The sequence below is a fragment of the Diabrotica virgifera genome, chromosome 9, assembly GCF_917563875.1.
Source record: "Diabrotica virgifera virgifera chromosome 9, PGI_DIABVI_V3a".
Taxonomy (NCBI): Eukaryota; Metazoa; Arthropoda; class Insecta; order Coleoptera; family Chrysomelidae; genus Diabrotica; species Diabrotica virgifera.
In genome coordinates, this window is record NC_065451.1 from 42,598,978 (window position 1) to 42,626,851 (window position 27,874).

The 27,874-nt window shown below is 31.9% G+C and overlaps 2 protein-coding genes across 2 annotated transcripts in view; both read left to right on the plus strand.

The window, feature by feature from the left end:
- LOC126892805 (uncharacterized) overlaps positions 1-17,209 on the plus strand; it is a 40,514-nt gene extending 23,305 nt beyond the window's left edge. Inside the window, exons 3-6 of the mRNA XM_050662542.1 lie at positions 1,000-1,035; positions 13,859-13,961; positions 14,990-15,057; positions 17,086-17,209. Coding sequence (XP_050518499.1) covers positions 1,000-1,035; positions 13,859-13,961; positions 14,990-15,057; positions 17,086-17,103 — 225 coding nt within the window. The 3' untranslated portion in view covers positions 17,104-17,209. The remainder of the gene's footprint in view (positions 1-999; positions 1,036-13,858; positions 13,962-14,989; positions 15,058-17,085) is intronic.
- Positions 1-27,874, plus strand: part of LOC126892804 (uncharacterized) — a 157,645-nt gene that overhangs the window by 67,980 nt on the left and 61,791 nt on the right. The window lies entirely within an intron of this gene.

Here is a 27,874-nt window from a genome sequence, read left to right on the forward strand (position 1 = left end):
GATTTTTGAAAAAAACGTTGTTAACTTTTTATAATGGAACACCTAGTGTATTCTTTTGTAAATTGAAAGAAAGGTCATTCACCTATCTAGCGATATAAAGTTTTTTAAAATCGGTTGTCAAAGCACTGAGTAATTAATTTTTAAAATGAGAGGTGCCACGTGGATATCACATACCTAAATAAAATAACTAACCAAGTTATGTGATTTCCACATTGCATCTCTCATTTTAAAAATTAATTGCTCAGTTATTTGACAACCGATTTTAAAAATTTTTATATCGCTGGATAGATAAATGACCGTTTTTAACTTTTTAGGTAAGTGATCATTTTTTATATCGCTTTTAAATAAAACATGACGGATTTTTGAAAAAAAAACGTTGTTGACTTTTTTTATTAAAACACCCAGTATATTTTCTTGTATCTTGAAAAAAAGGTCATTTACCTATCCAGCGATATAAAATTTTTTAAAATCGGTTGCCAAATGACTGAGCAATTAATTTTTAAAATGAGAGATGCAATGTGGAAATCACATAACATAATATCATTTTGCTCAGTTATGTTATTTAGGTATGTGATATCCACATTACACCCCTCATTTTAAAAATTAATTACTCAGTGATTTGACAACCGATTTTGAAAATCTTTATATCGCTGGATAGCTGAATGACTTTTCTTTCAATTTATGAAAAAATATACTGGGTGTTCCATTAACAAAAAGTCAACAACGTTTTTATCAAAAATCCGCCATTTTTTTTGTATTTGAAAGCGATATAAAAAATTCAATCAATTCAGACAAAACTTTTACTAAAATAAAACATTTCAGCGAAAACCGCATATTTCTATCTTGAGCCGTTTAGAAGTTATAGGCAGTTGAAATATGGGGAAAGTATAAGTGGACACCCGGTATAATATATTCCTACTCTTAAAAAAATAGCTGTAATATCTTTCTAGATTAAATTAAATATAAACGCAGCAATAATTATTATTTTTTCTTTTATAGAACTATGCAGCTTGTATATATCTCCAAAGTAGATTGGTAAGTTACTAATTTTTTTGACATTATGGTATATCAATAATTTTTTGAACACCAAAACCATAAAACTCCTTTTATGGTTATATTATTATTATTGCATATTTATAATTTTAATAAAAATTGAATCTAAAATAAAAATTCGACCAACTAGACCGATTGGACTTATAATAAATAAAAAAGATTTACGGAAATAAAAGGCAGATATCGAGCACTGAGTTTTATTAAATCTTGCCCAAGTATACTTTCGCTCCTAGAGCATCATCAGGGGCATTTCGTCAAAACAGGAATAGGCCAGAAAATGAAGCATTTTGGCTCGCAGTTTTTTCGTCCAGCATGGATTTACTTGAAATTTTCGCAGAAGGTAGGGAATAGCCCATGGATCATTTTCTATATCATGCATACAAAAGTAAAAAATGTTCTTTGGGTTTTCTTCGTTAAACTAATATTTTTCGAGTATTCGCGGTTGAAAAAAACAGATTTTCGACGAAAAAATCGACTTTTTTAAAGGGGTTTTTGGAGAATAATTCGAAAAATATGCTTTTAATAAAAAAACTGTAGATATCCAAATTATATCTTTTAGAAATACAAACAAAATCCTTTTTAATAATTTTTCTACGATGAATAAAAACCGAGATACGGCATGTTAAAAGTTAGCTTTTTCGTCAAATGCATAATTTGAAATATTCAAAGCCAAATAACGGGAAAACTTTGCACTTTTCGAGGAAAACGCACATAATATTTTTTCAAGCATATAGGTAGTCCTATTAAAAATAAAAAATAAAAAGTTTCTAGCATAAAAATTGAGCGACTTATGATCAAAATAAGTTCGGTACCTACTTTTTTCTAGGAAAAAGTCAGTGAAAATAATCACATAACTACCCTCCTCATTAAAATTGGTATTCGATCTTCCGTAGTTCTTTTTAAGTATGTATTATTAATACACTCAAGAAGTTTGACCTATTTAAAATGCCTAATTTTAGAACAGTTGGAGTTTAAAAATAAATTGATTCTTGCAATTTCGTATTTTTCACCCTTTTCTTCAAAATAGCTCCGAAAATACTGAATATACGAAAAAAATGATGATTATAAATATCCTAAATCACAAAACAATCATTATTTAACCAATCAAAACTAAATTTTACCCATTTAAGGTTTACGATATTTTTATATAATTTTTTACAATAAGGGGTAGTTTACACCCCCCAAAAATAAGCAACGCGCTTGTGCATGATATAGAATATTAATTACAGGGTGAGACGATCCTAATCAAAATTTTTTATGCAAATAGATGCAAGCCCAAATCATTCTTTTAGGATAAATAATTTTTTATAGCTCCAACAAGTTTTAAGAGTTGAAATATTATGATCTAAAGCATAAAACAATCAATATTTAACTAATGAAAACCAAATGTTGATCATATTAAAGTTTAAAATGTTATTGTATAATTTTTTAGAATTAGGGGTAATTTTCACCCTTAAAAAACTAAAAGCGTACAATGGCTCAATATAGAAATGAACTAGAGGGTATTTCACCTAGAGCCTTATCCCAAATTTTTGTAAAAATTGATGCTGGACCAAAAAACTGCGAGGTTTTGCCATTTTTTCATTTTTATTTGCTGGCCTAGAAGGTATCCTTGAATGTCATAAATATTTGTCTAATTTGCGGCGGCAAAACTAGGATAATAACATATAACATACACTAGACAAAGGAAAACAGATAAAAATTAATTTCCGGTACTGCTTTTACTTCAGATACATATTAAAGAGAAGGTACAATATTGAAGATGGAGTATAAATGGGGAAAAGATAAAATACAGGATAATGTAAGAAAAAGATAAAGAAAAGCAAGACAATTTATGTCATTTTTTTATGAATTTAAAAAATATATCGAACCAGACAAATTTTATTTTAGATTATTTGGAGCATTCTAAACAAAATTTTTTTTATAATTTTTCTCTATAGTTGATTGTTTTCGAGTTATAAACAATTTAAAACTGAAAAACGGAAGAAAGATGACAATTTTCAAGGCTCAAAAACACAAGTAAAATATGATTTTTGTAATCGTCGAGCACATAAATTCAAGTTCAAACCTTTTTCTCTCAGGTCCCGATAAGAATTTTTGGACATATTTGATTCTAAAACATATTTTTTTAATTATTAATGAGGAAGGTTTCCTATGGGGAGACGGGCATTAACAACTAAAAAAAAATCCACAAGGAAAAAGTTTTCCTGTAGTTGGCTGTATACCATATATAATACAAAAAACAGTATAATCCTGTATAATAGGTATATTTAAAATCCTTTAAAAGGGCCACATCAAAATCACATAACTAGTTTTAGACTGGTTTACCAGTCATCATTAGTGCTTACGTGGAATGTACATGCTAACCACCAAGATATTGTTTAACAAAAATATGTGGGTCAAAACCCAGTAAAAGTAGTCCGTCAAGGAAACATTGGTTTGAAATGCTACGACATTAAGCTAGGATGTTTAAAATATTTGGCTAATCTGTCCCAGGTAACATCTGAGCTGTGGATGTGACTTGTTCACATGTTGAAAGTATGACGGCAAGTTTGATGTGGCCCTTTTGAGGGATTTTAAATATACCCTTTATACAGGATTTTACTGTTTTTTCAAACAATATTTCAGAATGAAATAAGCCCAAAAGGCTTATCAAAAACTGATAGGCTAAAGTTTCAGCTTGAATTTAGGTAGTTCGTAATTTCAAAAATGATATTTGATACTTATGTTTTTGAGCCTTGAAAATCGCCATCTTTGGTTTTTTTTTCAGATTTAAATTGTTTATAACCAGAAAACGATCAACTTTAGAGAAAAATTACAGAAGACCTCTTTTGTTTAGAATGGCCTAGAAAATCTGAAATATTATCTGTCCGGGTCGAAAATTTTTCTTTTAAATTTGTAAAAAATGTCATTTTTTAATTATTAATTAATTATATGTAGAACAAGATTAGATCGGGCAACCCTTATTTTTTGTAATAGGGAACTTGCACATTTATTTTATTACATAATAATGTTCAGTTTTGTAATAAAATGCGATTTCCAAAATTTCACGCTTCAAAAACTCTTAAAAACTTAAGTACAAATTTAAAGTCTTCTGTAGTTTAAAATAGTGAACGACCCGTGACGTCACATAGTTTAACTATGTGGTTCCGTTTATGGTTATATTTAGGTATATTCTTCTGCTTCTTTTTTAGGTTATTGGCCTCTATCTACTTGGGTATTTGGCCAGCTCGTCGTCGCGGAATAAAGGAAAAATACTTATACATATTCTAATGACATTTATCGTATGTCATTCTAATAATATATACCAGTTTTTTGAGATTGGAGTTTGATATAGTTATTGAAGGAAAGGAAAGAAGGTTTACTATGGAAAATAAAACCATTTTGTAAAAGTACAAATTTTCTGTGAATAGTTTAAACGATCAAAAACACTTGTAATGTCACATAACCGCATTTTCTACTGACGTTTACAATGTCTAATTTAAAATTATATACAATTTTGTTTACTTTGTTGGTTCAGAATGTAAACATTTAGCCCGATGACGTCACGAAGCGTTTAGGGCTGGCTGGTATAATTTAAATTTTTAATCGTCTTTAGGGGCCAAACGAAAAACAAACAAAACTTTTTATCTTTGATACATGTTTTAAATTATGTTCTGTTGTGATTTATCACATTTTTTTCGAATTTAAAATTATATGCAAGTTCCCTTCCCTATTGTTAACATGCTAAATTACATATCCAATAATTTTTATCCATTAAACAGATCGGTGCAAATCGACCTTACATCGTATCTTAGACTATAAATATTTATTTCAGTACTTGGTTGAACTGGCAGCCAGGGCCGTAACTACGATGTTGGGGGCCCCGGGGCAAACGTGATCTGGGGGCCCTTACCGTGGAGTCTATGGTTTATCCCCCAGCGGAATGGGGGTCCGGAAAAATGCTTGATATTTAACCCCTTGAAAACTTATTTTAATGCATTTCATGACTGAAGTTTCTTGTGTAGTATTTTCAAAGTCAGTTAGAACAACCAAACAAACTGGTTGACGGCCAATATTAAAAGAGGGTAATATCATAGTACGAGACATGGGCGCATCATTTATTTTTATTTTTAAGTATAGGTTACACGTCGTAAAATACTAAACAAATATTTAGCTGTACAGTACTGGCTTGAGTGCTGTACATAGAGTGCTGCGATAGAGCTGGATAGTATTTTAGAAGCTCTAAATGAATGCCGCATGGACTATCGTTACAGTACACTCATCTATAATATTTATAAAGAGGCAACAATGAGTGTTAAGTTACATGATAAACCAAACAAATAAGCATAGAACGCGGAGTAAGACAAGGCGACACACTCTCGCCAAAACTATTCATGTTCTGGAATATGCCTTTAAGATGCTCAACTGGGACAATAAAGGGATCACAATAGATGGAGACAAGTTAATACATCTTCGTTTTGCAGATGACGTAGTCCTTATAACTGATGACCTAGGAGAAGTAAAGGAAATGCTAAATGAGTTAGACGCTATCTGCTGGAAAATTGGCCTGAAAATGAACTTTTTCAAAACTAAATTTATGAGTAATCTGATTCCTAGTGGACAGCTGATTATACGTGAACAAGAAGTAAAACTAGTGGAAAAGTACATTTACTTGGGTCATGAAATTAGAATTGCCAGAGATAACCAAACGTGCGAAATAAAAATAAGATTAACTCTTGCTTGGGCAGCCTACGGAGCTCTGAGAGACATATTTAGGAGCAGTATACCGATCGGTTTGAAAAGACAAGTGTTTGATCAATGTGTGGTGCCGGTAATGACATATGGAGCAGAGACACTGACTCTAACCAAGGCAACAGAGTCAAAAATGCGGGTTGCTCAAAGGCGTATGGAAATATCCATGCTGGGTGTAACCCTACGGGATAAAATAAGAAATGAAGATCTCAGACAAAGAACTGGTATCGCAGATGTTATAGAACGTATCACCAGGCTCAAATGGAACTGGACAGGACACGTCGTAAGGCTGAAAGATTCAAGATGGACACGAAAGCTGATGGAATGGAGACCAAGAGAAGATAAACGCAGTAGAGGAAGGCCGCCTACACGATGGACAGACGATATCAGGCGGATTAGTAAAAACTGGCAATAATCAGCACAAAACCGTGAGGTGTCCAAAATTAGGGGAGACCTATGTCCAGCAGTGGACGTGAATTGGTTGGATGATGACTGACTTGAGTCAATACTTAGTCAAGCAGGGTTTCTTATCTGTACATGACATGTAATGTACACATAGCGACCGTCGCCGGCGATAACGAATGCCCAAAGAGCATGTAAAAGATTGGTGATTTTGGATAACATATCAATGTCCAATATTTATTTGATGGCCTTTACCTTTCATTCTCTGTTTCTCTTGCGAAGTACGTAGATTGGTCAAATACATTTGAAACATCGTCGTGTCTAGGTACCTATTTATAATTTAACTTCTTCTTCTTCTTAAGGTGCCGAGACCGCTTGTCGATCGTTGGCTCTCATGTTGCCCAGCATATTAACAATCATTGTCTTATTTACAGCCGCACGAAATAGTTCAGTGCTAGTTTTCCCAAACCATTGGCGTAGATTTTTAAGCCAAGAAGTTGTACGGCGACCCACACTTCTTTTTCCCATTATTTTACCTTGCATGACAAGGTATGTCATATTTTTCTGGGTGACGCATTATATGACCAAAGTATTCCAATTTGCGCCTTTTAACCGTGTTCACTACTTCGCAACTTTTATTCAAACGTTGCAAAACCCTTTCGTTTGCGACTCTTTCTACCCAACTGATCTTCAGAATACGGCGGTAGACCCACATTTCAAATGCTTCTAGGTTTTTTAAAAGCGATTCTGTCAGTGTCCATGCTTCAACCCCGTAAAGAAGTACTGGAAATATATAACATCGGACCATTCTTATGCGAAGTTCCAAATCTAGATCATGACTGCACAGGATTTTCTTAAATTTCATAAAACTTGTTCTTGCTTTGGCAATTCTACTTTTTATTTCTGTACTAGGGTTCCAGCTTTCATTAATATGAGTACCCAGATATACAAGATTACTTACTCGTTCAATTGAGTCATTACCGATTGTTACGTCATAGTTATTATTATTTACGGCTGCCTGTTTACTAATAACCATAAACTTTGTTTTTCTTGCGTTGAGTTTTAGTTCATATATCGCGCAGAATGCCACCATTCGTTTCAATAACGCTTGAAGATGTTCAATTGATCCAGTCAGCAACAAGGTGTCATCTGCGTATCTAATATTGTTCATAAGCATACCATTAATGAGTATTCCCTCTTTTGCGTTTTCCAACACTTCATTTAAGATTGTTTCAGCGTAAAGATTAAACAACATTGGTGACAATATACAGCCTTGTCGAACTCCGCGCTTGATTTTTACTTCTTCAGAGCACTGATTCGCAACCCTAACACATGCAGCCTGGCCCCAATACAAATTTACTATTATTCTAATGTCCCTACCGTCCAGACCGTTAGTTTTGAGAATATGTAGCATTTTTTCATGGCGAACTTTATCAAAGGCCTTTTCAAAATCAATCGCGCACATGAAAACGTCATGATTTACATCTCTGCATCTTTGAATTAAAACTTGGGTTGCGAATAGTGCATCACGCGTTCCAAGGCCACAGCGAAAACCGAATTGAGTACTTGAGACTCTTTCCTCAATTTTTCTATATGTTCTTTGATGAATTATTCTGAGAAACGTTTTCAATACATGACTCATTAGGCTGATGGTGCGATAGTCGCTGCATTTTGTGGCTCTGTGTTTTTTTGGTAGTACAACAAATGAGGATTTAAGCCAATCTTTAGGAATTGTTCCGCTTTCGTAGATTAAATTGAATAATTTCGTAAGTATCTTAATGCCCTCGGCACCTAAAAGCTTTAGTGTTTCTACGTAAATCCCATCTGGTCCGATCGCCTTGCCGTTTTTTGCGTTCTTTATAGCGTATTGCACTTCTTCCTTAGTTATTGGAGGAGCGTTTATGTCATTTAGCGTTTCTAGTTCGCTTCTTTCATCATCGAATAATTCCTTTATATATTTTGTCCATCGTATTAGTTGACCTTCGATAAATTTAACTTAGTTACCGGTAAATGTTTCAACTGACATTATAAATATTATACCTACATATTGCTATTTTAGTTGACCAACACAAAAAATTTTGAAATCACCTTATTTTAAGTTAAATAAAGTACCATCTTATCTGTTTTATGCAAGTACATTGCTCGGCTACAATGTGGTTCCTTTCACGTACCAATATGTGACCTGGAGTAAATTGGTTAAGACAAGATAGCTGGGACGGGGGCCATATTCCGGTTGCATTTTAGTTTTTATTTCGCTAAAATGACTAATTTTCTCAGTAACAATTTATATCTTTACGAAAGGTCTCGGAAGTCCCAGCTTAGCCCGGGCCTCCTCTTCCAATAGCATTTTAGGTTTTATTACGCCAAAATAACTAATTGTCCTTCACATAACATTTCGAACATTTGTACTTATGGTAGTGGTCTTTTCGGGCCGCTGATCACAGTTTAAAGAAGCAGAAGAAGAAAAAGAAGATTATTAAGCTTCTTGACAAGTGACGTCCGCTCATCACTGTTTTTTTTGTGTGCCTGTACTGATCACAAGTGGTTTCCAAATAGTTTTATAAAAATTATTAGAAAGTGTTTAAAATACAACAAAAGTCATCAGAGAATAATTATGTATCCCGAAAGAGGCGGAAATATGAAAATTTGCAACAGAAACTGGTCGAGTTAAGGTATTTATATGATATTTTTGGGTTTTATCCCAAAAGACCAAGTTATTTATAAGATATTTTTGAATTATTTTATGTTAGATAAATTAAATTATGTGTGAATAGATCGAACTATAAATATTTAATATTTACGAAATGACAATTTTAATCAAATTCAAACTTGGGGTCCTATTTTGTTGTTATCAATATATTTTCTCTGTTGTCATAGTTACTATATCTCGCCTTCTTCCCTATTCGAAATACTCAAAACGTCAATAGTATTTGTCAAAACACACAGAGATGTAACAGGCGCTATGTTGCCACACTGCTCTGATTTTCCTATTAATGTTTATTTTGTAGCAAAATGTCCGACAGACATGATATTATGCAAAAATTTATATTGTTTGTGTCAATAAGGATAACTTAAGGTAGCCCAAAGTAATACAGACTAAATTATTAGGGGTTTAACAATAAAATTATAGCCCAAAGGTTTAAAATAGAATAGAACAAAATATATTAGTTTAACTGCTTTTGTAAATTTTACTTCGATTTCACGTTACAAGCAAGTTTACTTGCACTAAATTATTTGTTTGGTTTTGTGTTCAAACAATAAAACTAGAGCAGAGGTATTTTTTAGTAGCCTAGACGATCTTTATGATCATTTTATCTGCTTCTATTTCTCAGAGGTATTTTTACAGTAGCCCAGCAGTTTGGAATACAATATAATTATATTTATTTCACTACTTTTGTAAATTCTACTTCGATTTAAGATTACAAGCAAGTTTAATTACACCAAGTTTATTGTTTGGTTTGTCTTCAAACAATAAAATTACAGCAGAGGGTACTTTTTAGCAGCCCAGACAATCTGTATGATTATTTTATCTGCTTCTATTTCTCCGAGGTACTCTAATGTAGCCCAGAAGTTTAGAATACAATAAAATGTATTTATTCAACTACTTTGTGCACATTTTGGCTAGATTTCATATTACGAGGGTAGTAAGTTTACTGCTTACATTAAATGTTTGTTTGGTTGTCCTCAAACAATAAAACTAGAAGAGGGTATTTTTTTTAGTAGCCCAGAAAATCTTTATTTTGAGCTACTCCTATTTCGCAGAGTTACTTATAGTAGCCCAGAAGTTTAGAATAGAATAAAATATATTTAACTACTTTTTGCACATTCTGCATTGATTTTTATCGTCTACCTTGATATTACAAAGTTAGTAAGTGTACTTACAATAAATTTTTGTTTGGTTTTGTCAAAAATATTAAACAAAGATACAAAATCAGCTTTATTAAGTCATCTCGAAGTCATTACGAAGCCACAAAAGACCACTGTTTATCCAAAGACTGTACCACAAAGCCAAGCTGCTGTTTCCACTCAGCATCCATCAAGAGTTCTTTCAGAATCTAGCAACTTTAATCAGCAGCGTTTAAACTTCAATCCAACCTTGAGCAGACCAAGATTTGGACAAAGTCAGTACTCAAATGACCCTCTACTAGCATCGAGATACAAACAATCGAACAGACAGCAGTACCAAAAGCAAATGAGAACAACCAGGATGTCATACTAAAGGTCAATAAAAATTAATAGGGTAATATTGCTAACTGTATTAAAATATGGAAAGGGATTACTTCAGATAAGAAAGTTTTAAGTTGGGTCTAAGGTTTTAATATTTTATTTAAAACAACGCCCTCTGAAGAGAGAGCACCAAAAGTTCTCATAGACCCAAACTGGTCGTATGACCAAAAAAAAAAAAAAAAAAAAAAATACTTGAAAAGTAATTAAAAATTACTATGTCTCCTTCTTCACATACAAAAGGACAATTTATTTTTCGTAGTTTTTTGTGCCCAAAAAGGACGGAAATCAGAGATTTTGTTTTGAATTTAAAACAATTGAATTGCTTTATAAAAGCCACATATTTTAAGCTGGAAGACTATAATAGGTCAGTCCTCAAGCTCATTTTCAAGGGTTATGGCAAAACTAGATTTAAAAGTTGTCTATTTTGCTATTCCTGTTCATTAAAATTCTAAAAAATATTTAAAATTTAAGTACAGAACTTTTTTATATTAATTAAACTGTTTACCGTTTGGTTTAAATAATATCTCGGCTTTTATATTTACAAAAACTTTAAAACCAGCCCTAAATAATCTAATAACAAGAGGCTTTACTTTTGTCAATTTTTTAGAGGACCATTTACCAATTTCAAAATCATATTTAAAATGTAAAGAAAATATTGTTTAAACATTTTCTATGTTTTTCTGCTTGGGATTTACTATAAATAAAAAAAAAAAGGAAAAGTATACTTTCACCCACACAAAATATAACTTTTCTTGGTTTTACGTTTGATTCGAACCTGATATATTTTGCACCTGCTGACAAAAAAAAAAAAATATCTAATAGTATTCAGAACATCAAAAATAAAAGTACATGTAAAATATGATCATTTGCAGCCTTAATCGGTCAGTTTGTAACAGTTAGTCCATTTATGGAAGTTAAATATGGAAAATTATACTAAAAAAAATATATATATATATAAATAAATAAAAAAGAAAAGTAGCCTCTTTCTTAAACTAATAGTTATAACACTGAAATGACCATACCTAAATACTTAAAAACGATTACAATTGGTGGTTAAATAACAAACCAATTAGTGAGCAAAATATAAAATAATCCAATTATGTACTTGAAATATTTTGCGATGCATATATCTTTTAGCATGGCGGGTATGCTGCATTGATAACAAAACTCATGGTTTTTGGAGTCATGAACAACAACTACATATAAATGTACTTCAGTTACTAGCAGCATATAGTGGCTTGAAATCCTTTTTGAACGAATATAGGAATTGTAACATTTTGCTAGGAATAAATAACGCAACAGCTGTGTCTTGCAATAACAAGATGGGTAGTGTACAGTACTCAACATTTGCAGATAAGTTTAATAATTCTGTGAAAATAGGAATTTAAAAATTATTTTTGCATCTATAACAGTAAAAAAAAAAATGCTTTTGCCTGACTCGGAATCAAGATCTTTAAAAATTGAAACAGAGTAGGTATTCTTTAAGTGATAATTGTGTTACTATAATTTTGAGCAGCTTCTTATTCCAGAAATCGATATGTCTGCCACATATCCTAAAAAAAAAAAAAAAATGTGCAAGGTATGTAATTTTGAACCCTGACCCCGGATCAGAGAAAGCCAATGCCTTAACTCTAGATTGGCATGGATTTAAATTTTATGTTTTTCAGCCTTGGTACACAACCTTTGACAACCACACCTTACACAACCAAAAAGATAATTATGGACCTGATAAAAATTTAATCTAGAATTTTTATTTGGGCTTTTATATCCAGGACATCCTTTGGGTTTCCATATTCTTGTCAGGCAAGCTTTTTAAGAAAAGGCATTCCTGAGGATTCGATCCCAACTATTACAACAAATCACTAAATCTGTATGATACAGTTTTCAAGAGATGGCGACGGTTTAGTATAAAATAGTAACCATTTTGCTTATGAATTATCAAATTTTAATTTTATTAAATCTATCGTAGAACAGGATTATAATTATAGCTCGTATAAACATTCACAGTGCTGCATTGGCGTTGATAGAAGATATCCTAGAATATTATAAAAACATTTTTAAATTTTTTTTACAAATGTATATATAACCTCAAACCTTAATTGCCCAAATATTAATTAACTTGGGACCCTCTACCAGTATTACTTTATTTAGAAACATTATTTCGTCTCACAAGTCTTTCCCTGAAAGATCTTACTTACAAACTTGTAATGTTGATTGCACTCACTTCAGTTCAGAGGTTGCAAATCCTGTACCTAATAAAAATTCAGAATATTTTCATGGATCATGATAAAATTGACATTTTGATATAACATAGGATAAAGACTTCCCCAAAAAATAATAATAATAATAAATAAACAAATAGCAACCTATTTAAAACAAAAAACACAGTTGAGAGTGTTTAGAGATTTCTAAAACATTCGTCCTCAATCGGAAGACAATTTGTTTATAACTAAAAACAAAAAAAAAAAGAGACGTAGAAAGCAACATCTACCCAGGCGTTGAGTAGATGGATATAACATTTTTTTAAATTAAAAATATAGACACTAATATTTTTGAAGTGTATAGTGTCAGACATGCATCTACCTCAGCGGGAGTTAGAACTGGATTATAGAAGATATTAGAGAGACGGCGAGATGGACAGAAAATTCTCAAGTATTCAATATTTTTTATAATAAACCTCTAGCAAAAGATTACGGACTCTTTGCAAAACCGTATTGTCTGGTGAGTCCATGTAATTGTATGTAATTGTAATTATATTACATGTGTAGGTTACTAATATTAGTAAGAACATTAATTTTCTTATTATGTTTATTTGTACCTGGTTGAAGGTACACATCTCATATAATTAAAATATAAACATGAATCTTAATTAATAATTGCTCTAATATGTTAGTTAGGTATACATATGTATATATTTTGTGTAAAGTTTCTAAAAAAAAAAAAAAAAATTACTAAGTAATATTCATTTTTGGATTGCAATGTACTTTTGTTTATTTATCGCACAATATTGTTTAATCTTTCAACAGCCTACCATAAGTACAAATGTTCGAAATGTTATGTGAAGGACAATTAATTGATTGGTTGACTTACCTGTTAAGGAGGGACAATCATAATTGTCCTATCTTACATTTCGAACATTTGTACGCTCCCCCCCATTGATCCTTTTGAACCCACCCATGTCTTGTGCGATAAAAATATAAAAAAAAAACAGTGATGAGCGGACGTCACTTGTCAAGAAGCTTAATAATCTTCTTTTTCTTCTTCTGCTTCTTTAAACTGTGATCAGCGGCCCGAAAAGACCACTACCATAAGTACAAATGTTCGAAATGTAAGATAGGACAATTATGATTGTCCCTCCTTAACAGGTAAGTCAACCAATCAATTAATTTCCTAGGTAATAATGCTATTCATAAACCATGTACTAATATAATATATTTTTCAGATGGACAAAAATTTTAATTTTGATGTTATCATGATGGATTATTTTATGCCACCAAAGCAGGATTTATACGTAGAATATCTGAAGTGTAACTTACAGTGGAGAAGTAAGTTTTTAACGCTTAAAATATAAATTGATAATATTAGGTCAGAAAACGACAGTCAAAAATCTAAGATTTTATGAGATTTTCTGTGATTATAGCCACTTTTATCAAAAATTTAATTCAACGTTTTTTACGTGAATATATTTAAATCACAGAATGCAAAAATATATACGGTTTTTTTGTGTTATTCTGCTTTAAGTTTTAAATCAGTTTTATATACTTGTTGTTTGTTTATTTGTCACTTTTTTCGGGGAAAAATCTTGTAATTGATTATAAACATACTTAATTCACGAGGAAATTAAACTTCCTGTAGCGGGCTGTATACCATAAATCACAAAAATACCAAGTTTTTTGTATAAGGTATATATTAATTACCCTAAATAAGGGTTACAATACAAAACGTTTTGAGATTAAGGAATCCATCATCAGTGTTTAAAAGCCCTAAAATTAAGTATAACCTAATTAATTTAGAGAAAAGACAGAGGTTTTAAAAACAATAGGCCACACTTACAAAAATTGCATGCCTGAGCCACCAAAATGTATTGGGTAAAAACACTTTAAATGTAAATGATGTGGTTGTTTTACATATTTATATAAAGTTCATCTGATGTTAACTTCTCGACTAGCTAGAAATTTTAACTTATTAGAATAGCTCAGAATCCGATGCCAATTCAATATTGAACAATATTCAACTTTTACACGGATGCATTGAGTTTTATTATTCCAATAAATCATAATTATTTTCATAATGTTGCACTAAAACTTATATGCCAATTATTTATTTGGGTACCTAACATCTAATATAATCTAGTCTAGTGGTTATAATACCTGCCTTTCTCCCAAAGGGCTTGGGTTCCATTCCCGGTATGGGAAATTCTATTTGTTGTTAAAATTGACATTTTGATTTGAAAAAAATTGTTTTTTACAATATTTTTTTTGTATTGTGTCCTGTAAATAATAAAAACGTGGATATATAAAAAGTTCTTTTTTATAAAATTGTAATTATTATACCTGATAATTTTTTGTTGTAGACGCTGACTTGTCATTCGTAGACAAACTTTGGAATCAGATCCAATGTGTTTATCAACATGACCCAGCAGTAAGTATTATACTTGAAGTAGAAATTACATATTATTTTAGGCCAGCTGCATACTGACACTCTGCTTGGTGAGGTGACACAGGTAAGAAATGGTGAGAAAAAACTGCTGCTGACTGAATCATCGCAAATTGAAACGCAGTTTACGCTTCTGTTCTTATGTAACGTACCTCTTTCCTGCAGAGTTCTGCAACTCTTGTGCTACCATAAAATGCTCAGAATATCCTACATGAGCCATAGGAAAGGTGCGGAAGTATTGCGGTGGATGAACAACGAAAGAGAGCTTATGCTTATAATAAAAGAACGAAAAACAATATTTTGATCACATCGTAAGAAATCCAAAGTATGAACTGCTCCAACTTATAATCAAAGCCAAAATCAATAGCAAAATAGGACCAGCAAGAATACCCAACTCTTGACTTAAAAACCTAAGACAATGGACGAATATGACCTCCATAGAAATATTCAGGGCGGCTGTAAATAAGATTAAATGGGCAAATGTACAATCCGACAAGCGAAATCTGGCGGCTGACCTTCTCGTATTGTGTATTTTCGCTCAAGGTCACGCGCCAGCTCTGGCTTGTCGAATTGTAATGGCCAACGTCGTTAAGGTTACAGCACCGTAAGAAAAAGATGAGTTGTTCTTCGATCTTATCTCCACACCCCGTGACGATCTGCGCAATGAAAACTGCGAAGCACAGGGTCACGGACCGTGAAAGCTACGTCACTTCACTCTGCGCGGGGACTTTAGTTGTTAGTACTATTTTTGTATTTCACAGAAATTCACCATGACTCACCCTGCGTCACATCGCGAAGCTACGTGTCAACTTGCGGTTGGTCTAAATGATGTGAGCACATATTCATGCGTGTTGGGGAAAGTCCACTACCACAATCCTATATAGGTTTTATTAAATTGAACTGAAACAATTGTTTAAAATTTATACAGTGTCTTTAAGGCCAAAAAAGAAACTAAGGATATCAGTACAAGATTGTATAATGCTTTATTGAATATTGGTTATTATATATATACTGTTATACTCTGTAATTTCACGCTGTCATGAGCTTGATCAGCATTTTATTAATTCAATTAATTAATTAATTATTTTAATTGCTTCTAATGGAAACAAAATCAAAATTTAATACAACTTTCCACTAAAAAATATTCTCAGGGCTAATTGATTTTTTAATATATCACCTTAAGTTTGTGGCTTCTAGTATTTCTCGTTGCTTACTTTATCCAGGACAAAAATAATAATGTGAAAATAAATATGCTCAAAATTATATAAATTTTATAAATATTATTTATACATATAATATACCATAAATATAAGATTCAAAATGTATGCTAATTCATACTGATTCATGCTAGAGGATGTACAAAGTGGGTTCAGGAAAGGACATAACACACAAGACCATATATTCACCATGCAAAAAGTAATAGAAAATCCTTAAAGAAAAACAGAGAATTATATCTAACCTTTATAGACATGGAAAAAGTTAGCCAGCAGAAGTATAGGACGCCCAAGGAAAAGATGGAATGCCAACTTAGGGGCAGAATGAAAGGCGCTGTTGAAGAAAAACAGGCAGTACTGCCTATATAAAAGAAGAAAGAAGAATAAACTTTATTGGAATAAAAGATAATGCCAGAAGAAAATTAATAGGTCATATACTATATTTACTAACATAACTAAAATTTACTATAATTTTAATTGAAAGTATATTTATTGTGACATTTTGATTATTACATCAGACGTAGTTATTACGACGTTGAATTTTTTTAGAAATAAAAAAATATGAACTGACAGCGCAACATTATAATACATTTGTGCTAAATTGTGTGAAATTTACAATTTAAATTAAAATATAAACTAAAAATTACATTATTCATTATCATCAGAGTGCACGGTCATTTGCAGTATGGATCCAATCCAATTTCGCCATCTTTTGTAGATCATCTTAGCATCCCATAAGTAGATTTTCTTTGTTTCGATTTTATTTTACGATAATCTAATATAATGTTTTTTCTTTTAGAACTTCATTTTTGTGTAGAGTCTAAAAAATGGGGAGAAAATAAACGCAGTAGGACAAACAGTAGTATTATAAAGAATTTTTGTATTGTCTATTGTAAATAAATAAATTATATAATTTTATATAAGAGTAGCTTAATTTTATGCCAAAATCAATTTGATAGTTAATTTTGTCAAAAAGGGCGTTATTTATAATCCCCCTCCCGCCGAGATTATAAGAGCACCCTAGGAGAAAAAATTGATTAACAAATTAATCCTATCTCCTGCATTTCATTCAACTCTTTACGCAAGATATGGGCCTCGACAAAAATCAGCAGAAGAACAAAGCTACGATTATTTGAATCTAATGTAAAGTCTGTTCTGTTATATGGACAGAAACATGGCAACACCATAAATAATTCTTTCAGAAAATACAATCCTTCATTAACAGGTGCCTACGTTTTATACTGAGAATAATTTGGCCAAACAAAATCACTAATGACGAATTGTGGAGAATAACTAACGAAAAAAGGATAGAACATACAATAAAAAAATAATAATGGAAGTGGACAGGACACACCTTAAGAAAACCAGCAACAAATATTGCTAGACAAGCTCTACATTACAATGCTCAAGGCAACAGAAGAGAGGGTAGACCATCTTATACGTGGAAAAGAACAATATAGAAAGAACTCAAAGAAAATAATGTAACATGGGACGATGCAAAAGATAGCAAAAAACAGAAGAGAATGGAGAAAACTAGTAAACAAAATTGGACGGAACTCAACAGATGATGCGTGGGACTAGCAACCTCACCATCATACCTCATGCTACTTGAAAAAGCAAGGTACCCTTTGCTCCACTTAGAGATATAATATGATTATGATTAGGGCTTACAATACCGGAATTCCGGGATTCCGAATACCGGGATCCCGGACGATTTTTGTCCGGTATTCGATACCGGTATGTATAATAAAAATACCGGTATTTCGGTATTAGCTTAATTTATAAAAAGTGAATTGATGCACAATAAACTTTCTTCTAAGATATGTTTTGCTATTACAAAAAATTATTTTTGAAGATAAACAACCAATATCATTGTAAAAAATATTTATTAAACACGTTTATTACACATACAAATCAAGTATAGCGGTTTCTAAAAGCGTGAATGTCGTTAATTTAAGGCGAAAGTTTATATCAGCTTCTACAACCAAATTATTAATAGTCTAAGAGCTAGTGAACCTTTTGACTAACGGTCGTCCTGTAAGGCTAGAAATTTGTAGAGTGATAATTCATAGCACACCAAAGCTAAAAACCATGACCTGGCAGGCCTCAGCGGTGCACGTGTATCTACCAGGTGAATCGAAAAGTGCAAATTTAGGGGGTAAAATAAACTTTCTCCTGTAAGGTTTAAATTTAAGTATGTGTTTGAGTAAGTCATTTAAAAGAAATATGTAAAATGACAGGCGATTCTGAAGAGCATAAGACCTTGCCAGGCGAGGGGAAAGATTAGGGGTTTTTCCTAAATTTATTTTTTTTGCATCGAACAAATTTTTTTTAAGTTTTTTGAATCATTCCAAACAGAAAAGGTCTTTGGTGATTTTTCTCTTAAGTTAATAGTTTTTGTTATATAAGCGATTGAAAATTTTGAAAATTGCGAAATCGACCATTTTTAACCCCAAATCGGATATTTATCTAAAAATCTCAAAGTTGCCAAGGTAGGTAGATATTCTTTAAACATTGATTGATGAAATCCCAAAGAGTTTTTTGCAATACAATATCGGAAACCCCTTTGTTTTTTAATTGCTAATCAAGCGGACGCTTCACTGTAGTATAAGTGAGGACGTTTGAGTTGGCATAAATTCATTATCTCGAGAATTGGCAAATTTCAAGAGCAATCTTCAGACAGGTCGATTTTTATTTTTAAATTAGGACTTTTTGGCATATATATAATACTAGTGACGTCATCCATCTGAGCGTGATGACGTAATCGATGATTTTTTTAAATGAGAGTAGGGGTTGTGTGATAGCTCATTTGAAAGGTTATTTAATTCTCTATTCACTAATATAAACAATAACATAATTATTTATACGGGGTGTACAAAAAATTTTTTTTTATTAAATTAACTTTGATTAAATTTGACAAATAGAAGAAAAAATTTTTTTTGTACACCCTGTATAAATAATTATGTTAATGTTTATATTACTGAATAGAGAATTAAATAACCTTTCAAATGAGCTATCACACAACCCCTACTCTTATTTAAAAAAATAATCGATTACGTCATCACGCCCCGATGGATGACGTCACTAGTATTATATATATACCAAAAAGTCCTAATTCAAAAATAAAAATCGACCTGTCTGAGGATTTCTCTTCAAATTTGCCCATTCTCGAGATAATGAATTTATGCAAGCTCAAACGTCCTCAATTATACTACAGTGTAGCGCCCGCTTGATTAGCAATTAAAAAAACAAAGCGGTTTTCGATATTTTATTGCAAAAAACTCTTCGGGATTTCATCAATCAATGTTTAAGGAATATCTGCGTACCTTGCCAATATTGAAATTTTTAGATAAATGTCCGATTTGGGTTAAAAATGGCCGATTTCGCAATTTTCAAAATTTTCAATCGCTTATATAACAAAAGCTATTAACTTAAGAGAAAAATAACTAAGGACCTTTTCTGTTTGGAATGATTCAAAAAGCCTAAAAAAAATTTGTTCGATGCAAAAAGAATAATTTTAGGAAAAACCCCTAATCTTTCCCCTCGCCTGGCAAGGTCTTATGCTCTTCAGAATCGCCTGTCATTGTACACATTTCTTCTAAATGACTTACTCAAACACATACTTAAATTTAAACCTTACAGGAGAAAGTTTATTTTACCCCCTAAATTTGCACTTTTCGATTCACCTGGTAGATACACGTGCACCGCTGAGGCCTGCCAGGTCATGGTTTTTAGCTTTGGTGTGCTATGAATTATCACTCTACAAATTTTTAGCCTTACAGGACGACCGTTAGTCAAAAGGTTCACTAGCTCTTAGACTATAAATCTCGTCTATACAAATACATAAAAACCCATTCTTAAATATTTAAAATTAGCCTACTTTATTTGATAAACAAGCCGTAAGATTTATTAATCCGAATTGGTTTTACATTTTCAGATCTATTTTTCATTTTTTTGTGTATTGTGGTGTATAAATTAGGCTGACTTATTTTCTGAATTATTAATAATTGAAAATATATAGCGGTCTAATTACAGAGTAATCCATATAAAATATTTGTCACAGTAGGTTAAACTTTGTATTAACATATTTTAAAGTTAAATTAATTTACAAATAGCAAATTTCTTAAGTAAAAGTACCATCCTATTATTATGCAAAATTTGTCCTAGAATCAAATATATAGTTTTTCTATTTGCACATTTTTTGTATCTATCTATTCCTACTCTCTATGTAATGTTATAAACAACATCTACTCATTTCAAAACAAAATTTAATAGGTTTCATATATTATTTAACAAGTCGATATAACAACTGATGATACTATAAATATAACGTGTATATTTTTTATTCATAATACCGGTTTTAATACCGGGATTCCGTTATTTTAAATTTTAAAGATCAAATACCGGTATTGAGATTTTGGCTCGGTATTTTAAGCCTTAATTATGATGATCTTCTACATAGGGAGTAATGGTGATTACATTGAAGCAATCAAGAATGCAATAAAGATATATGGCAAATTTTTAATATTAAGTTATCTCAGAACACATAACTACGTCTTAGGAGTGATTATAAATTATTCAATAACGATCTGATAAACTTTATCAAGGATAAGTTCCTAGTTAATCAATAAATTCCTGTTTATCACCCACGATTAACCGAAGAAGTCAAGGCAACAGGTCGATAAAAGAATAGGGAACTTGCACAATTTTTTTTTATTGCATAATAATGTTCAGTTTTGTTTAAAAATGAGATTTCCAAAATTTCACGCTTCAAAAACTCGTAATAACTTAGAAATACGTATTTAAAGACTTCAGCGGTATAAAATAGTTCAAACGACCCGTGACGTCACATAGTTTTACATTAGTTATTATTATGGTTATATTTCGCTGTGTCTAAGTACACGCTAAAGTGTACGCAAATAAAAAAGTTAGGTATGTACACGCGAATTAAACTTCATCAAGCCAGTGACGTTATTATATAGCGTGCGCAGTGACTGTATATTTTGGTACATGCTATTTTGATATGTTTAGCGTGTGTTTAATAGAAAAATATTTGTTAAAGGAAGGGAAGCAGAACTATTCAGATGTTTCAAACTTAATTGTAATAAATCAATGTATATATTAAAGTATATATTTAGGTTAGCAAAATAAATATATGTATTTAGTTGACATAACACGTACAAAATATTGTTAAAATAATTTTTATACGTAAGTTAATTATTATAATCAACTATTCTAAATGGGAAATAAGCCACAATTTAACTAAAAAAATGATTTTATTAACGTTTCGACGTCCAAATCGGATGTCATTGTCAAAATACAAAAATTAGTCATATTAAATAAATTATTAGAAAAATTTTTTACTAAGCAACACCATTTTTGTTTAATTTAATAATATTTTGTATTTTGACAACGACGTCGAAACGTTAATAAAATTATTTTTTGGTTAAATTGTGGCTTAGTTCCCATTTAGAATAGTTGATTACAAAAATGCCACAAGGATAATAGCTTCAGAACAAGTTAATTATTATTGTGTAGGTCTTCTTTTTATTTTAATCTTTTACGGTAATACATACTATTTCATTTATAACTAAAAAAAATATATATTAATTTATAGTCTCTTATCTTTTTCGTACTGTTTTAAAATGTTCTTAAACTCATTAAAAGAACTAAATAATTGTCCACACTCCGTAGTTAATTTAAAAACAAACACTAAACAAATAAAAAATAAGAATTCACTGACACTCTAACTTTTTTATTTGCGTACACGGTAACGTATACCTAGACACAACCTTATATTTAGGTATATTCTTCTTTTCCTTCTTTAGTTTATTGGCCTCCACCTACTTGGGTATTTGGCAAGTTCATCGTCGTGGAATAAGTCAAAAATATTTATATTCTAATGACATTTATCGTATGTCATTGTAATAATAATATACCAGTTTGTTAAAATTGTAGTTTTATACTGTTTTTGAAGGAAAGGAACGAATTTTACTATTGAAAATAAAACCATTTTGTAAAAGTACGAAATTTTCTATGAATAGTTCAAACGATCAAAAACACTTGTAACGTCACATAAATGTATTTTCTACTGACGTTTATAACGTCTAATTTAAAATTCTGTTTATTTTATTGGAAAAATGTAAATGTAAAGCCAAGTGACGTCACGATGCGTTTTGGACCACCTGTTTAAATTTGAATTTTTAATCGTCTTTAGGGGCCAAACGAAAGACAAACAAAACTTTTTTTTCTTTTATACATGTTTTAAATTATGTTGTGTGGTGATTTATAACATTTTTTTCGAATTTAAAAATTTATGCAAGTTCCCTATTAGGAAGGACAATAGAAGTCCCTATATCTAACCTAAATAAAAGTACAAGGTGTCCAAAAATGGGAACCACTATTTAATAATAATGAAGATAAAACAAAATAAGTTTAACAAAAGTAATAACAACATTAACAAACTGAAAGAAAAGAAACAAGAATATGAAATTATTTCATCTTTACGTGACTTGCCCATTCCGAATGTTGGCAATTAACATCGCTATTCTGACTTTGTTAACGGCAGATTTGAATAGATCGGCAGATGACAAAACCATTGCCGCAAATTTTGCAGCCACGAGTGTCTATTCCTCTCTGGACCCCTTCTGCTGTCTATTTTACCTTGGGTTAGCTGAAGTACTCTATATTTACTGTGCCTAATAACGTGACCCAAGTATCCCAACTATAATATATAAACATTTCCAATTTCTTTGCAACACGAAAATGCAGCAGCTGCACAATACTCTGGTTAAATCGGAGAGTGCAGGAGGAGTCTATACCGGTTTCGGAGGATTTTTTCTCCTCATTAGTAGTCCCATATCCTCTTCTCTCCGATTTCCCCAGGCACATACTTTGAGCCTTCCCGAATTGCAAAGAACGAAATGTCACGGATGTACTAGAGCCATCTACCAAAAAACAAAGTAAGTTATCAATCGAAGTAGCAGAGAAAACGACAATAAATATCGTTCCCATACCACCGGATTGACAACAGGTGGAATATTTTCTTTGGTTACAACCTCCCGAGATTTTCAAAAATTATAAATCGGCATCGTAGAGAATCGTGGAGGTTTATCAAAACATTGAGATCAGATACAACAGAAAATGTAAGGCTTGACAACATAACAACAAATACATGGGAACAGCATTATAAATCCTTGCTGACTGAAGACCGCCCACAATACATACAAGAAGAATCAAGCCCAGTAATAGTAGAAGGTGAAGAAATAACAATAACAACAGAAATGGTACAGAAAGCTATCTCACAATTAAAAAATGGTCGGGCACCTGGCCCTGATAATGTTCCCGCAGAACTAATAAAATCAGGTTCAAAGAAATTAATCCAAATGATCACAGAATTCCTTCACAGAATTATTAACGGAGAACAAGTTCCAAAAAGCTGGAAAGAGGGCTGGATCTCTTCAATACACAAAAAAGGAAGTAAAAGTGATGTCAACAATTATAGGGGAATAACTGTAACAAGCAAAATGAGCCGTTTATATGGCAGAATACTGAAAACCATTATTTGCGAAGAATATCAACCCTATGAATCCGAAGAACAGTGTGGTTTCAGGGCCGGCCGATCTACGATCGATAATATATTCTGTCTAACACAGGTTATGGAAAAAAGACTAGAACGTGGACAAAACACACATATACTTTTTGTCGACCTAACGAAAGCATATGACACAGTGCCCGTGAAAAAATTGTGGGAGGTTTTGGACAATACACACATATCTGCAACTGTCATCAAAGCCATACAATGCCTCTATAAAGATTCTATGTCAAGGGTAAAGAGAGGTAACCATCTGTCATCTAGCTTCCAAGTAACAAAAGGCCTTAAACAAGGGTGCTGCTTATCTCCCATTCTTTTCAATATATATACCGATGGTGCTCTCAGACTTTGGAAGCAGAAATGCAGTGGTATGGGTATACCAATCGGAGACATAACATTATACACTTTGAATTACGCAGACGACCAGGTGGTAGTTGCCCAAGATAAGGAAGACTTAGAATATATGACCAGAAAATTGATGGAAGAATACAGGAAATGGGGTTTAGAGGTAAACATAAGGAAAACACAATATCTATACATCGGTAACCAAATACAACAGGAGGACCTAGATCTTGACGGAAGTGACTACATCAGGGGTTGTACAGAGTATATATATCTAGGGATTAAATTAACAAATAGTGGAAGAACGGAACCCAGTATAGATGATAGAGTGACGAAGGCTAGAAAGGTTACTAGAGCCCTAAACCCTGTCTTATGGCAACATAACATAAATTTAAATACAAAAATGAGGATGTACGACGCTATTCTGAAACCAATTTTAACGTATGGCTCCGAAGTGTGGCAAATGACAAAAAAATCCGAAAATAAGCTGCTTACTACTGAAATGGATTTTTTTAGAAGATCTGCCAGAATATCGAGATGGGACCATGTTCGAAATGAACAGATCAGAGAAAAAGTAGGTAAGCAGAAAACAATAGTGGACGAGGTACAACGAAACCAACTTACTTGGTATGGACACGTCCAACGAATGGGAGATGAAAGATTACCAAAAATTACAATGAGATGGATACCGCCAGAAAAACGGAAAAGAGGCAGGCCACCGACCTCCTGGAAACAAGGAATTACAAAAGCCATGTCAGAAAGAAATCTTCAAGAAAATGACTGGCTAGATCGACAGGCTTGGCGATTGGGTACCGGAAGGTGTAGAACGCTAAAGAACCGGTTATATATATATATATATATATATATATATATATATATATATATATATATATATATATATATATATATATATATATATATATAAATCGGCATCCTGCGTGATTGTTTGTGTAACAGAATATTTTTACCATATTTTTTGTGATATTTATATACCTAACGAACTATTTTAAAATTATGGTAATTTTGTACTTTGCTTTATATGTATTTATTTTAGTATTAATAAATTTTGGTGACGTCAGGGAGACAAATAAGTTAGGCTATTTTGTTATAAAAAAAGTTGGAGTTTCTTAATTAAAATTTTTAATTGCCTTGTGAAACCAGAAAATACTTTCCAATGTAAACCGAATTTATTTATTCAATTTCTATGAGCTATTACATTTCCGTTACAAAAGAAATTCGCATATTAATGTATTTTTTCTAAGTTTTAGTTGCTGTGGGTGGCAGAAAATATTTTTTATTTCAACGGAATTTTACTAAAATACTAAATAGTGTGTTAGGCAACTTTTGTGAGGTATTACATTTTCGTTTGTTTCCAACGTTTCCATGTTTTCGAATTTTGACCAGATTTTACCAAAATACTTAACAGTTGATTGGGCAACTTTTGTGAGGTGTTACTTTTCCATCGCAAAAATTTTTTTGCCTTTTTCGATGAACCCTAATGGTGAGGCTGATAGGGGTAAAAATATGCTTCACGCAAAAATTTAAAAACTAACAAAAAGATAGAGATTTTAAACGTTGAACAATTTTACTATGGACATACTTCAAAGATATTTTAATAAATACAGCTAGAGAAGTATGTCGAACAAGTAAGAAGAGCAATAAAAGACAGCAAAGTGCATGGTGGAATGAAGAAATAAAACAACAAATTAAAAAAGAAAATAGCTCGGAAAATATACATACAAAATAAAACATCAGAACACTATGAAGAGTATAAAAAATAAAGATGATTTTTAAAATAATTTGGTACCAAAGCAAAAAACGAGAAATGAACAGAATTTAGAGGAAATATGAAAAAATCATGTCATTGTTTAATCGCCTTTTCTTTCACATCGTCCAGCCATAAAATATAAAATTTTAAAACAACTATACATTTGAATATTATAGTGGTGTAAATAAACTTACAAAAAGGATATGAACTAATCAATTTTAAGATAAATATATTTTTCTCGATATTTTGATAAAACTAGGTCACAATTTCTTATATAACTTCATCCTGTTTGTTCATTCAAAGAAAAATAAGTAGTAAATTTTATCAGTTAATCAGTTTAAAGATTGTTATTTACCTGATAGCTGCTCCAATCTACAAACAAGCAAGTAAAACTTTGAATGAATCTTTTTTAATTGGAGGATTTTATTATTATTATTATTTTATTATTATTAAAGAAAAAGGAGCCGAGGTCTAGGACCTATATAGCTCCATTTGACTAAAAGGAACTATGCAAAAAGAAACCTAAACTTAAGACTACATACGACTTATAAATTAATTTAATTTAAGAAACGAAAAATTATTGTTCCCGTGATACAGAACTAAAAGAGTCATATTTATTTTTGAAGCAATTTACAGATACAGCCCCGACGACGTCGTGTGGAAGTGAGTTCCAGGTATAAAATATTCTTTTGGATATAGAGTTCTCACGACATTTACTCTGAAACTGTTGTCTGGCTAATTTGTATGGATGACCCCGCAATATAAGGTCGTTACTCAAAGGGAAAAGATGTGAGAGATCTATCCCAAACTTTCCCTGTAACGCTCTATAAGCAATTATTAAATCCCCACGAAGTCGCCGGTCCATAAGTATAGGATAATTTAAGTAGGTTAACCGTTCTTCGTAGGAAGGACGACGACGGCCATAAGAAATTCTTGTTGCCCATCTTTGCACAGATTCAAGTCGATCAGAATCCCTTTGCCAGTCGACATTCCACACGGGTCCGGCAAACTCTAAAATAGGTCTTACATATACACTAAAGAGAGCAACAAAATTTTTTGGCGATATCTTAGAGAAAGTCTTAGATAATAAGTAAACTGATGTTCTAGCTTTATTGCATACCGACTGGATATGTTCAGACCAAGATAATGTTTCCGTCACGAGTACACCCAAGTCTTTTTGCTGCGACACAGTTTTTAGAGAAACATTTAAAAGTACATACCGATTCCTTGGATTGTTTTTACCTAAATGTAGAACTGCACACTTGGATGTTTTTAATGGCAAGCACCAATCGTCTACCCACTTAGCAACCTCTTGAAGGTCGGTCTGTATTTGATTGTAACCAGAAAAGGGATTTGCATATAACTTTGTGTCATCAGCGAAAAGCGACATGTTACTTTTAAGGTGAATTGGCAGATCAGCAACGTACACTAGGAACAAAATCGGCCCCAACACTGAACCATGCGGAACACCACTGTATACACTAAACATTGAGGAATAACAGTCACCAACGCGTACTCAAAATTTACGGTTTATTAAAAATCCTTTAATCCACTCAAGTAAGTTTCCTCTAATACCGTTATGTTCAAGTTTAAATAGTAGTCTCTTGTGAGGAACTCGATAAAAAGCCTTAGCAAAGTCTAAATATATAATATCAACATGTTGATTACTGTCCAAACAAAGAGACCAGTCATTAACACATGTTAATATATTAGTAACTACCGATCTTCTAGGTACAAAACCGTGCTGGGAATTAGGAATTCTATTATTATTTAAGAGAAAGTGCATAGCCGATTTGCGAATAACTGATTCCATCAATTTAGCTGCAATGGATGTTAGACTAATTGGTCTATAATTGTCAGGATCTAACTTGTCAACTTTTTTAT